Raw genomic sequence first — 13,124 nt, 5'->3', positions numbered from 1 at the left:
ACATTTTCACAGATGTACATGGCGATTCCTCCGTGGCATCTTTTTTTCTGTCAGTATGAAACACAGCATAGTTAGGCATGTGTTTCTCTGCACCATTTATTTACTCTGATAGATATATTACTTTAATTGCTATATAAATTATTTCGTAAGTGCTGTAGAAAAGTGTCTCATATATGAGATATTGTTTTTAATGCTAAGCTGCAACAAACCTCTCATATTCAACAGCAGTATTGGCGCGATGTCTGGCTTTACAGTAACGGTGGCCGTCCTCGCTCCATTAGTTGTGGTGACCCTATATGTGGATGACAGCTGTTTGCGTATTTTTTTATACCACACTCTAAACATTCTTATACTTGACTGCTACAATTTACATTTCATCTGCATGAAGTATTTTGATGGAAGTACATGGTATATGTTGAATCTTCTTTAGTTTGTGAGCTTTGGACTTTGACTCGTAGCGTTTTCTCTTTATCTTGTTCGTGAAGTAACGACTGGCTTCTTTTGAGTACTCCTCGGTCTGAGCTCAGCACCAGAATATTTGAAATTTGTCCTCATCATTCAATATAAGCAGATACCTTCTGTGTGGAACCTACAAACACTGTGGAACCTACAGACAATGGCGGCCTTCCGTATAGCATTGGCATTGTAAAGATATCAAATAGTCGCCCTTTTAACCACGTTCTAAACCTAGTAGTTCAATATGGAGAGTTCAGAAGAATCTGAACATAACCATCTGTCATCTCTTCTCTTACACTTTTGGCCTTAGTCAACGTTTTTCTAATCAGAGAAGAATAAAACATAGCATATTCGTGGGTTTTTTTAAAACCTTGTTAAATAGGCCTTGGCACAAATCAAACAGTTGATTTGTGTCTTTGCAAATATGAATTTGCCGCAATTCAGTACAGCGAATGTCGTCGGGCACCACAGTTCTGATAATCCATTCTAACATCTGAAGTTCTTAAGCAGTGGCCCACTTCGCTGTTCCAGATTCGTGGAAAATGTTTTGAATCCGTTGGATGAATTGTGGTTTCATATAGTGACCGAAAATTTAGAAGTTTTACTGTTTCCTACAGTTGAAACATTCCCGCCCAATGCTTTTAATTCTTTTGGGACATTGTGTAGAAAAGATATTGCTACGTGTACTGTTATGTAAATGTGGTAACACGACTGCATGTCTTTTCACTTTCTGCGTTCTCATTTTATTTGCCATGGCAGATTTGAAAGGAAAATATTCTACCTCTTAGAGGGATATGACTACATTCAAATTTACAGTTCGATTATATTGAAGTCACTGAGGCTCACTAGGAACGAACGTTTATTCGGAATTTTGGAGCAACAGTTGAGGAGATGCTTCCCTGTCCCATCGTCGCTCGAATGAGCTAAATATGGGTTTACTTAAAGAATGACTCAAAATTCCCCTTAAAACAGTTCAGAACCTGTACGGGTCAATTCCTCGACGTATTGTTCAACCCCTTGTATGTAACTGAACATGTACGCACTGATACAGGAATGGATGGCATTGCAGATATGAATTATATTTTACATAATTTGTCAGCACCTTTGAGGACAAGGAGCTGAAATTTGAATGCAGGTGTTCTTTTTGGTTTTGTGACTCCCAACTTCTCAGGAGTGGTACCGTGGCACTTTCACACACAGTTAATATCTGCAGTGGTTATTAGTAGAAATCAAAACATTTTGTACTTGCAGATCTTTCAAAACCTTTAATATTATGCTGACTTCTGCTGGGCAAACGATTTCAGCTGTATATATAAAGAACTAAATAAAGTGGATAGTTTCCGAAAGTATACCTCCTGCCAAATATTATAACTGAAATCAACAAACTTGTGCTTCAATCTTAGAGAGTATTTTCGACTTATATCTAGTAGCAGCATGCTACCAGTATCAGTTAGGTGTTTCTGAAAGAGTAACTATATGATTTAATTCATGAACTTTTGTGTTTAAATTGTCTACAAAGGTTCATTTCTTTCTCAACAGCTTGTCAATAATTTGGAGCCTGGTATACCGACAACAGAATTTCCTGCGACTAACCTTCAGAATGTAAGTTGTTTTGTAATGACTTTCCTTTCATTGTGTATGTCACATTTTATAATTCATCACAAGTTATAAATTTTACAGAAATAAATTTCGTATCAAGTGATATTCTCGTTCCCATTAACTTGTTATTACTAACCATATCATCATCAAATATATCGATGACAAAATATTCTTTTCTACTCTAGGCACAAATCCGAAATTTTGGGGGAGGGGGCCAGTCGGTTAGATCGACCCTAGTACGCAACTGGTACTTAATTTATCGACCGTGAAAGGTAAAGTCGACCTCGGTGGAATTTGAACTCAGAATGTAAAGACAGACGAAATACCGCTAAGTATTTCGCCTGGAGTGCTAACGTTTCTGCCATCTTGCTGCCTTATATCAACGACAGAATACTAATATATAAATATATGTACTGGAGACATTTACATTGTACAATATAACTATTTGCAGATACTGGATGGCGAAAATTGTACAAATCTGTCATGATCAAGAGGCCTATCCGTCAGGGAAAGCATGTTCTGACATAGACTAAATAAAAATTTATATAAGACATTCTATTGTAAAAATTTCTTAGCAACGACGGGCTTTTCAGTTATTATATGTATATGTATATATATGCATATATATATATATATATATATATATATATATATATATATATATATATATATATATATATATATATATATATATATATATATATGTATGTATGTATATATATTAGCATATTCTTCATTGGCCTGTGGCTGTCATGCCTCCTTCGGTCGTGAAGATGAAGGCTTCTTCCATTGTGACGACTGCTGCTTCGTCTCAGTTGAAGAAGCCTTCATCTCCTGCTGCTTCATCTCAAGGTTGAATCCGCAGACCCAACTCGCGACACGCTGCAGGTGCAATTCAGACGTTAGTATTGCCTGCACGGGCCCATACAATAATCCAACAAAATCAGCAACGTCATTGATTGTCCTGGGACGATTCTCATGCTGAAGCTGATGAATTTCCCCACATTTCCTGGGCTGACGCTCGTGGCAGGTCTACCAGATCGCTCATCGTTTTCCAGGGGTGTCCTTCCGCTTTTGAAGCACCTGTACCACTTGAAACTGTGCGTACAACTCACTGCCTCTTCATCGTAAGCTTGCCGAAGCATTCTCAATGTTTCTGTAGCAGACTTCCGGAGTTTAATGAAAACTTTCATGCTGGCTCCTTGTTCCTCTCCATGATAAAGTCTCAGACTACAGCATACACGTGATCACAAAAACACAAATTTCACAACTAGCGAAGTAAACACAGCGGTATTACTCGGCGCACTGCCTCATGAAAGTCAGTTAGCTCTCACTGCGCACGCAACTGTGTGCTATTCGTTGGCGCGCTACAGAAATAGTCCAGGAACTTTGTTATACCATCTCGTATATCCATTAGATGTGCCTTTTTTATGTACGGAAAGCAATATTAGTCTCATACTTTGTGTATATTCGAGTACACCATTTTATTGTCATATAAGTATTAGTTGATTTGGTTTACCATTCTACTGTATATGTAATATGTTCTAAATAACTTGCTTAATTTCAGAGAATGCTTTTCGAGTAAAAAAATTTTAGAATGTTAGCAAACTCGTGTTTAAATCTTAAAATATATTCTCCACTTCTCCCCAGTGTTACATAAGTGATAACGTGCTATCATTGTTAGTCAACTTTTCATGATGTTCTATTATTTTTTACTTGTTTCAATCATTTGACTGTGATCATGCTGGAGCACCGCCTTAAAGGGTTTTAGTGAAAGAAATCGACCCCAGGTCTTATTCTTTGTAAGCATAGTACTTATTATGTCGGTCTGTTTTGCCAAACCGCTAAGTCACGGGGACATAAACTCACCAGCATTTGTTGTTAAGTGATGGTGGTGGTGATGGTGGTATAGGAAACGCAGACACACACACACACATACACACACACACATAAAGAAAAATATATATATACGACGATCTTCTTTCAGCTTCCGTCTACTAAATCCTCTCAAAAGGCTATGGTCGGCCCGAGACTATAGTAGGAAACACATGTCCAATGTGCCACGCAGTGGGACTGAACTCGGAACTATGTGGCTGGGAAAGAAGCTCCTTACCACAAAGCCACACCTGCCCCTAGTAGACTAACTATTAAATTTAATTAATACCGTTTTGTTCCTTTGACATTATTTAACCTGTATAAAACGTAAGTTTTGATCTACCTGAAAGCAGAAGCTCATTTCCTTTTCAACAGATTTCCAAGAACCTATCCGCATATTTTAATACGCCAGAAGGATTTCTTCACCATTTATTTGGATCTAGTGTAAGTCGCTTTTGCATTTCTCGTATCTTGTGATATTCCTTAAATATTCTCTTACATGACGAACATCTGTATTAAGTTCTAGTGATTATGAATCAGAATATGTGTGTGTATTTGTGTATGGCAGAATCGGTGAATCACTAGACACACTTTGTTGTAGCAATTAAAATTTCGTTAGGTCTTTTTACATTCTGGTTTCAATCCCATTGAACTTTCGGTTAGACGAAATTCCTATAATAAGACACAGAACTTTTTTTGATGAATCGCAATTCATTTTAGTGTAAATTGTACGTACAAATATTTATTGGGATAAAAGCCTAGATATGAGACAGTGAGCTTACAAAATCTATAAATGCCAATTACAGAAGTCGTGTTCCGATTTGTATTTGAGGTTGTTTCAAAACTTTGGTGAAAGATATGAACGCAACCCTTCATTGTTATATTTGACTTGAGTATCTGTTACCTTACATCCTTTTAGGAGATCATTCATAGACGTCACTAGATAATCTATATATATAAAAATGAGAATGTGTGTCTGTCTGTCTGTCTGTCTGTCTGTGTGTGTGAATCCCTAAAACTCGAGAACTACGCAACCAATTTCATTCAAATTTTACACATGCCTTACTTAGGGTTCCAGTTGTGTTTTAGTCAAAACAAATTTTAACTTCTTGCAGAGTTCGAGCCCACGGCAACATAATATCTCCTCCACTATTTAAGTATTACGTGTCAAAAGTGAAACAAAAACACTCATGTCAAATACTTTCACTTTAAAAATGAAACTGTTCTACTAACTGAAACAATCACATTTCGATACTGTAATGACAGATACTTTCAGAGAGAGAGAAAGAGAGAAAGAGAGAAAGAGATGTATATGTACACGTATAAGCATAGATATATATAGATATAGATCTATATGCATACATGTATATGTATACATATGTGTAGATGTATATATATATATAGATGTACATGTAATATGTTCACATATATACATATATATACATGCATACAGATATCTATACATATATACACCCATCACACACAAACACATGCACACAAACACACACATTAGTCATTTGTTTTCTTATCCAAAACTACGTCAAAAGTACTGAACGGATCTTTATGAAATTTCGAAACTATATTCTATGTATAACGGCCATAACTCCCATGAAAATTCATATATTTTTGATGTTGATGAAATTTTAACCCGAACATAACAGATAAGCATTATTTGTAATTCAACGGTACAACAGTGTAAGACTACCCTTTCAGATATACTTACATTGTGATTTCTGCAATGTGGTGCATAAATTGTCAAGTAAATGAGACGCATCTTTGCCTCCACTGATTCACTTGCAAAGTGTTGAGTAAAATTATTTCGTTGCAGACCTCCTTTGGGTCTTTTTATTATCACTGCGACACACATAGTCCCCAGTTGGTAACATTGATTTCAAGGCCCTCCTAGATGAGAGACTAGCATTCCACTTAATGTCTATGTTCCATGCTGGCATGGATTGGAGAGTTATTAATGTAGAAATATGGTATCGTAGCTACTAACAGTTGAGGGTTGCGTAGTCTAGACGGCGTTTTTAGATTTCATTATTCTCTTTAACCCAGGCAAAGCCGGGTATTTCTGCTAGTGTTTAATAAATGTAAGTCAATAAACCTAGTCCTGAATCAAACAAAAGATAAAAAGTGAAAATGACGAACTTATTATATCGGTGAAAATTTATAATTTGACCTGAAGCTTTCTCTGAAGTTTTTTTTTTTTTTTTCGTGAACAACAGTTACAAACATTTGTGTCATGTGTAAACTCTTCGAAAGAAACAGCACAACTAATCCAGACAAATTGTTTTTGTTTTTTTGCGGGGGGGGGGGGGGGGGGGGGGTAGCGGTCTAGCTAACTTTGAATTATTATGAAAGTTATACAGGCCAAAACACTTCATACTTAGACTTGGAAACCTATTAATACCTTTGATTTAGGCATCCTTGTATAGATTAAGCTATGTTGAACATATAGGACCGGACCATCTCGGTGTTTGCCATCTTCCTTGCTAATATTATTCTAGAGGGAAGAATTGGATTTTTTTATGAAATTATATCTGCTTTTTTTTCGTCTGGAAATTTTGTCCCCATTTTGCTTCAATATTGCCAGTAAGTCTTCTTTATATATTCTTTATGTATAATTTAAATTTCAATTCATTTAAAATATTTAGCGTACACCGATTGCTACGTCACAACTTACCTAAAATATCTAAGTTCATGCTATTGGCCATCTTGAGTTATTCCCTTAACCATGTTTTGTACTTTTTGTAAATATATGTAAAAATTTTTGGTGTTAAAAGCATTCGACCAGTGCCAGTAATTATGTATTTAGTTTACGAAGACCTTTGCGTTTATAAAAACGGTTTTAAAGCTACGTTTGCACTGTTTTCCAGTGTAAATACACTTTGAGTTTGAAGCCATTTTCTTACATATATTATGTTGAATTTCTTATTACTTTTAAAATATTGGGTTTTCCCATAAATAATGCGGCTTTTTCAATTGCATGAACTAAAAGTCGGAGGGGGATGGGATAAACTACCTGCATCAACATGTTATAAAAGCAGGTAGTAATTTTACCTTATATTTATTCTTAGTGCAAGTACTGAAGAGTGCAGTTAAATTTTAAGTTATTTTTTCAATGCTGTAGTGGAAGTGACAAAGGAGCATATTCGGCATATTTTGCTTTATGAGTTCAATAATGACAACAACGCAACTAAAAACGCGAGGAATATTAATGTAGTATATGTGATCAGACAATAAGCGTAAGTCAGGGTCAACGGGGGTTCTAGAAATTCTGAGCCGGAAACTACAGCCTAGATGACGAGCTTCGTCTTGGAATATCTGTTGAGCTCGACGTGGACGTCCTCCAAACCCTGGCAGAACAAAATCTCATCTTGACTATTGAGATACTAGCAGAGAGGTTGGATTTGGCCATTGGAAAAGTCAGCAAATTGGGTCAACGGGTTCCTCACAAACTTCCCGAATCTAATCGCGTGCAGAGAGTGAATATGTGCTCTTCTTTGCTGTCACGTCTCACGAATGAACCGTTTTCCCACCTAATAGTGACTGGTGACAAGAAATGGGTTCTCTTTAAAAATGTCATAGTTCACTCACACATACACATATAAACGGCCAACACCACACACACGACACACACACATACACACACACATACTATCTCACATAGACATGCACACACATACACAGAGATACTTCCTTCTCTTACACTCTCCTGTCTTAGAAAGAACTTTTTCTTCACCCATTCTCTTCCGGTCATTTCAAAATGTAACAACATGTGAATCGTTAGCTAATTTTTCCTCCGTCTTCCTTTTCTCTGGAACTTTCCTCTGTCTCGTTTCAGCAGAAGAGCTTTGCTCGAAACGTAAAACTACCTTTCTTTCCTTCCCTGAGCGTATGCTAATACTTTGTATGTACCATTTCCTCGCGTTGTTGTTTTTTCGTTTTTATTAATTGTATATATATATATATATATGTGTGTGTGTGTGTGTGTGTGTGTGTGTGTGTGTGTGTGTGTGTGTGTGTGTGTGTGTGTGTGTGTGTGTGTGTGTGTGTGTGTCGCTAGTCTTCGGCCATCGGAATCTGAATGAGAGTTCGATTCAAGAGAGTTAATGTTTACTACTGGAATTTAGACTGTGATTGGCCGAGAAAGGTCACGCGGTGTCACATCTTGATGTTGGTATTTCAGCGAGAACAATAACTTGGAAAATACCGCATCGTGAAAGGAAATCGAATGCTTGTTGACCAGGAAATCGGTCACGTGGTTGGGGGGGGGGGTCGGCAAGTAGGAAGGGGCAGTAGAGGTGAGAGTATATATTTATATATGTGTACATGTATATGCCCATATGTCTGCGAGGGCAATTTACCAACATTTGTGATCTTGATATCAGAATCATTTTGAATGCCAGAAAGTCAATTCTGGTCCATAGCCAGTCCTTCTGAGTGAAGAAAGAAGGCGGTCCATTGTTTGATGTCTCTATGAGGAGCTGTGACGGGGCTGAAATCACCGACCTGGTCGGGTTTGACATTTTCAATACCATCAAGATACGTAGCCATCCACATAGGTCGGCTCTCTACAGAGATGATGGCTATCTCAACCCATATGAATGGTCACACTATGGACAGGTTCAGGAAGGACTTGATAAAAATATTCATAAAGTTCGGCCAGTCCATAACGGTTACTACAGTTAATTCTTGGACGTAACCTTAGAGCTGAACACGTGCAAATACTACCCCTACAGTAAGCCAAATGAACTCACGGTATACATCCACAAGAGGTCAACCACACCCCGCTGTAATTAGAAACCTGGTTTCAGGCATTAGCAAACGGGTATCTAAAATCTCAGCCAACATGGTGATCTTTACTAGCACACCGCTACACCGATACTTTGGCTAGGAGCGAATTTTCTAAGCTCACGTATGTGGACAAACCCCCAACCTCTTCTCACCTGAAGACAATTAGAGAAAGGAAAATTTTGTGGTACAACCCCACCTCCACTTAATCTAGAAGTTTCTACTTCTAGATTAAATAGTGGGGGTGTACCAGATTCCGATGGCCGAAAATAGCTACACGCTTGAAACTCAGAATACCAAGGAGTTTGAATCAAACTGTTTTCATCGAGATATGTGTGTGTGTGTGTGTGTGTGTGTGTGTGTGTGTGTGTGTGTGTGTGTGTGTGTGTGTGTGTGTGTGTGTGTGTGTGTGTGTGTGTGTTGTGAATATGTCATAAGTAAAATAAAACAACGTAACCTAAGCTGTGTGGAATTTATAGGATATTTATAAAGAGAAAGGAAGTCTTACAGCTGTTTTCGGGATATTAAGGATATTCTTTCATCAGAGGGATATTCCTAATATACCTTTCTCTTTATAAATGTCCTATAAATTCCACACAGCCTTGGTTTTGTGGTCTCGTTTTATTTAGCATACACATGCTCACACATGACCCGTATTATACCCCTCACTCATATTATTTTCGAACCGAGAGTCTAACTACGGTCCACCCGTAGTACTTACATAGCTTTACCGGCCATCTTGGGTCTTCTGGATAACAATATCTCAGCGGCGCGTTCTGTAATTGAGGATTACACTTTATTTTGCGTTGCCCCTGTTCACTCAGCTGGTAAGAATGTGTAGTACTTGCTATTCAAACGGCATTGCTATATTACGTGTCACTCTCGACAACACTGAAAATTACGTTATGTGTACGCGTATTTGTGAAGAACACATCCTCTTGCATGTTAATTCCACGAGCTGGCTGTTCTGTTGAACGGAGCAACAGGAGCATTCGTCATCGTAACCATCAGGTACTGGTGTACACACACACACACACACACACACACACACACACACACACACACACACACACAAGCACACACACACATACACACACACATACACACACATATATATACAGAGAGAGAGAGAGGCAGACAGACAGACAGACAGAAAGGCAGACAGAAAGAAGAGAGATTAGGAGCAGTTTGGTTAAATGGTTGAAAAGTTCGCTTCACAATCCCGAGATCCCGGGCTCGCTCTCACTGCGTGTTATGCAGGAGAATTGTCATTATCTAAAGCCTCAGTTACACCCATACGTTCTGAGTGTAATTAGGTAGAGGGGAAAATGTAGAGAAGCCGATCTAGTGGGGTATTGTACCAATAATTCAAACGGTACATATTTTCTAACACTACCATTGTGATTCTCCCTATAGAAGTATGTTAAGCGCGCTCGTGTCTGTGGTATTACTAAGCCATTTATACAATTCAGGAGCAGCCAGCTCATTTGGTCAAACATTCTTGTTATCCAATGGTACAAACAAAAACATGCACAAACGCGCACATACAAACGCACACATGCACACACACGCACACACATAAAAGTGTATACATCCTGCACGTATAAATATGGACAGACATATTGCTGCAATTGAATGTATGTCTTTGTCTGTGTCCGTGTGTTTACATGCACGTGTATGTAATGAATATGCGAGCATGTGGATATGTGTACATGCAATCCCGACGAACTAGGATTCCATATACACGCGTAGTATGAATTCACCAGTGTACTGCTATGTGTATATAATGCGAAGGTGGGTGAAAATATCAGGATATTTTATTTCTCGAAGAACAAAATAATTAGAATTAAACGTGTTTCGGACATAACTATGAGAAGGCTATATTGCTCTTCGGATACAAAACTCTGTAGAAATAATCCGTTCATTAGAGAATGTCTTGTGGAGAGTAAACAGTCCTTCCAGGAACAGCATATCTAGAAAAGTACCTCTGAAGACATTCACAAGAAAATATATAGATCATTAATGAACGATGTGCTTGCAATGATCAATTCAATCAATTCACTTCTTAAGTAAAGTTTAGTGTCAGAGATCGTGTGGTGGCTTATGAAACATCATGACACAGTCAGTATAAGTGCTGTAGAATCATTATAACAATACATGAATACACGTTTTCCGGTTTACTGCATTGTACAATTTTCTTTGTCGCATATTTTATGTTTACAGCTATTTAGTAACGTTAAATGTAGGAAAACTCTGTTTAAAACAAAGACGCCAATCATTGTTTACATGGCTTACATCATTTCTATTATTTACAGTATCGAAAATTATCTCTGAATTTACCATCATGCAAAAATATGACTGTGATAGTTATGGGCATTCCAAGATCACCTTGTCGCAGGTAACATTTTCAACTTAACATTTTGTTCGTAGTAAATGAAGATATAATGGCATACATCCCTGTATATTTTAGTTATTTGTAGGTCTACACTTTAAAAATACTTCATAAGCTAAAAATGGAGGAAACATTCCTTGTTATCATCAGAGAATGTTAATCATTCTCCTATGATTTTACTACTTTTACCTCCAGCACCATTAACTTCATATCATCATCTGAAGTTATACTGAACTATATATATTCAATGAGGAACAGTTGTATCCTTTCCAATTTTATATACAGAATAATTAACTAGGTTAAATTCGGATTTCTTTTTGCATATAATCCTAGGTTCCATCCTCTTTATTGTTATATTATTTACTGAATTTATTATTTGTGTTAGCTTTACATGAAGTTCTGTTTTTTATCAACCTACTCGTTGATAATAATCTGGGCTTCTAATTTTGCTATTTTCCTATTCAGTTGTTATGAATTTATAGATATAACTATCAGTCGTGACTTGAATTTTGGTAATCCGTAAATCAAATTTTAATTTACATAGAATGTTTTCCTTTATCGGATTTGAATAAAAAGATTGTATGAATTATTATTACTATTTCTTTGTCTATGAAGAATACTGATTTTTCCTCTAGATGAATGAACTTAATATTATCCATGATACTCAATCCTTTTCGTTGTCGCATTGTATGAAACAGCGTTATAGTTTACTATTTGTTTGTTAGCCGACAATTAAAACATCCCAGGGGAAATATTTCTAATTAGATTACCTATAATAGATGAAGGATAATTAGATGATCTATGTATATAGTGTATGCTGTGGGTTCCTTTATTTCTCTCCAGAATTCGTCTGTATGATATATACCTACCATTAAGCCATATACCAGAATAGCTATTTACATATATATTAGAGGCCAGTAGTGTCAAAATTTTCTTCGGACTTCCGACATTCTTAACTGATTTACAAAAGTAAGGAAATTGACCATTAAATATGATTTTCATAGCTGAAGGGAACATAACTTTCATAATATCACCCTTTTCTTACATTTTCCGTTTTTCTTCATTTATCGCTCATTCAATTTTTTACATCAACTATCCCATTTCTTTCTGTTGGTTTTCCATGCACCATAGTCTTGATTTTTATATAAAACAAGCCATAAGCTCAGAGGCTGAGATTGCTTGGAGATTGAAGGTATGTTCTTAAAGCCAGCGTAGCCACATTTCTTACTGGCATCAAAATATTAATAGCTCTTTATAAGATTCAATGTACATTAAATCTCTCAATGAATGCAATACATTTACTGCTTATCTTAACTTTACAGAACAGCAAACTATGTATGTATGTATGTATGTATGCATGTGCTGTGCGAGAGTACGACGCCCCCTGGCGTCGTACAGCTTCAAGAGAAGTAAGCGGAATAACTACAGAAGTTGCAAAACAGCAACAACAGCAAAGACATCAGCAACTAATTGAGTTACAGTCGGCGAAATCAATTTCGATTATATTGGTTGCTATTACACTGTTGTAGTGCATTCATCTATCTATGCGGATATAACAGTATGTATGTATGTATGTATGTATGTATGTATGTATGTATGCATGCATGTATGTATGTTTGTATGTATGTATGTATTTATGTATGTATGTGTATATCTATCTATCTATCTATCTATCTATCTATCTATCTATCTATCTATCTATCTATCTATCTGACGCTAGACACATTGGCTCCCATGTAAGTTGCCTTTTTCATCTGTAAAAAGTCTAATTTTGTATTTTATCATTTGTACAATTTGTATATAACACAAAATACTTTGAGACCATATATTTTCTAATGGGAAATAGCTCTATTGAGAGCTTTATTTCCAAAAGTTTGAAAAAATTTTCCACGATCCTAGCCATATTCTGTAAAACGAATATGGCTAAGGTATTCAACGAGGCCGATTTCCCGCCCCTAATGCCAGAGGCGAAGGAATCTAATGCTGTCCCGCATGAACGCAGACA

At 36.8% G+C, this 13,124-nt stretch overlaps 1 protein-coding gene across 5 annotated transcripts in view; it reads left to right on the top strand.

The window, feature by feature from the left end:
* The window catches only part of LOC128249097 (galectin-4-like), a 39,980-nt gene that overhangs the window by 9,630 nt on the left and 17,226 nt on the right, over nt 1-13,124 (top strand). For all 5 annotated transcript variants that reach the window (XM_089360164.1, XM_089360163.1, XM_089360166.1 and 2 more), the window contains 3 exons: nt 1,996-2,058; nt 4,306-4,374; nt 11,043-11,125. In XM_089360164.1, coding sequence (XP_089216290.1) covers nt 1,996-2,058; nt 4,306-4,374; nt 11,043-11,125 — 215 coding nt within the window. The remainder of the gene's footprint in view (nt 1-1,995; nt 2,059-4,305; nt 4,375-11,042; nt 11,126-13,124) is intronic.

This window comes from Octopus bimaculoides, chromosome 11, assembly GCF_046866305.1.
Source record: "Octopus bimaculoides isolate indiv1 chromosome 11, ASM4686630v1, whole genome shotgun sequence".
Taxonomy (NCBI): Eukaryota; Metazoa; Mollusca; class Cephalopoda; order Octopoda; family Octopodidae; genus Octopus; species Octopus bimaculoides.
The sequence above is the reverse complement of the archived record's forward strand: the minus strand, read 5'-3'. Positions and strand labels throughout refer to the sequence as shown.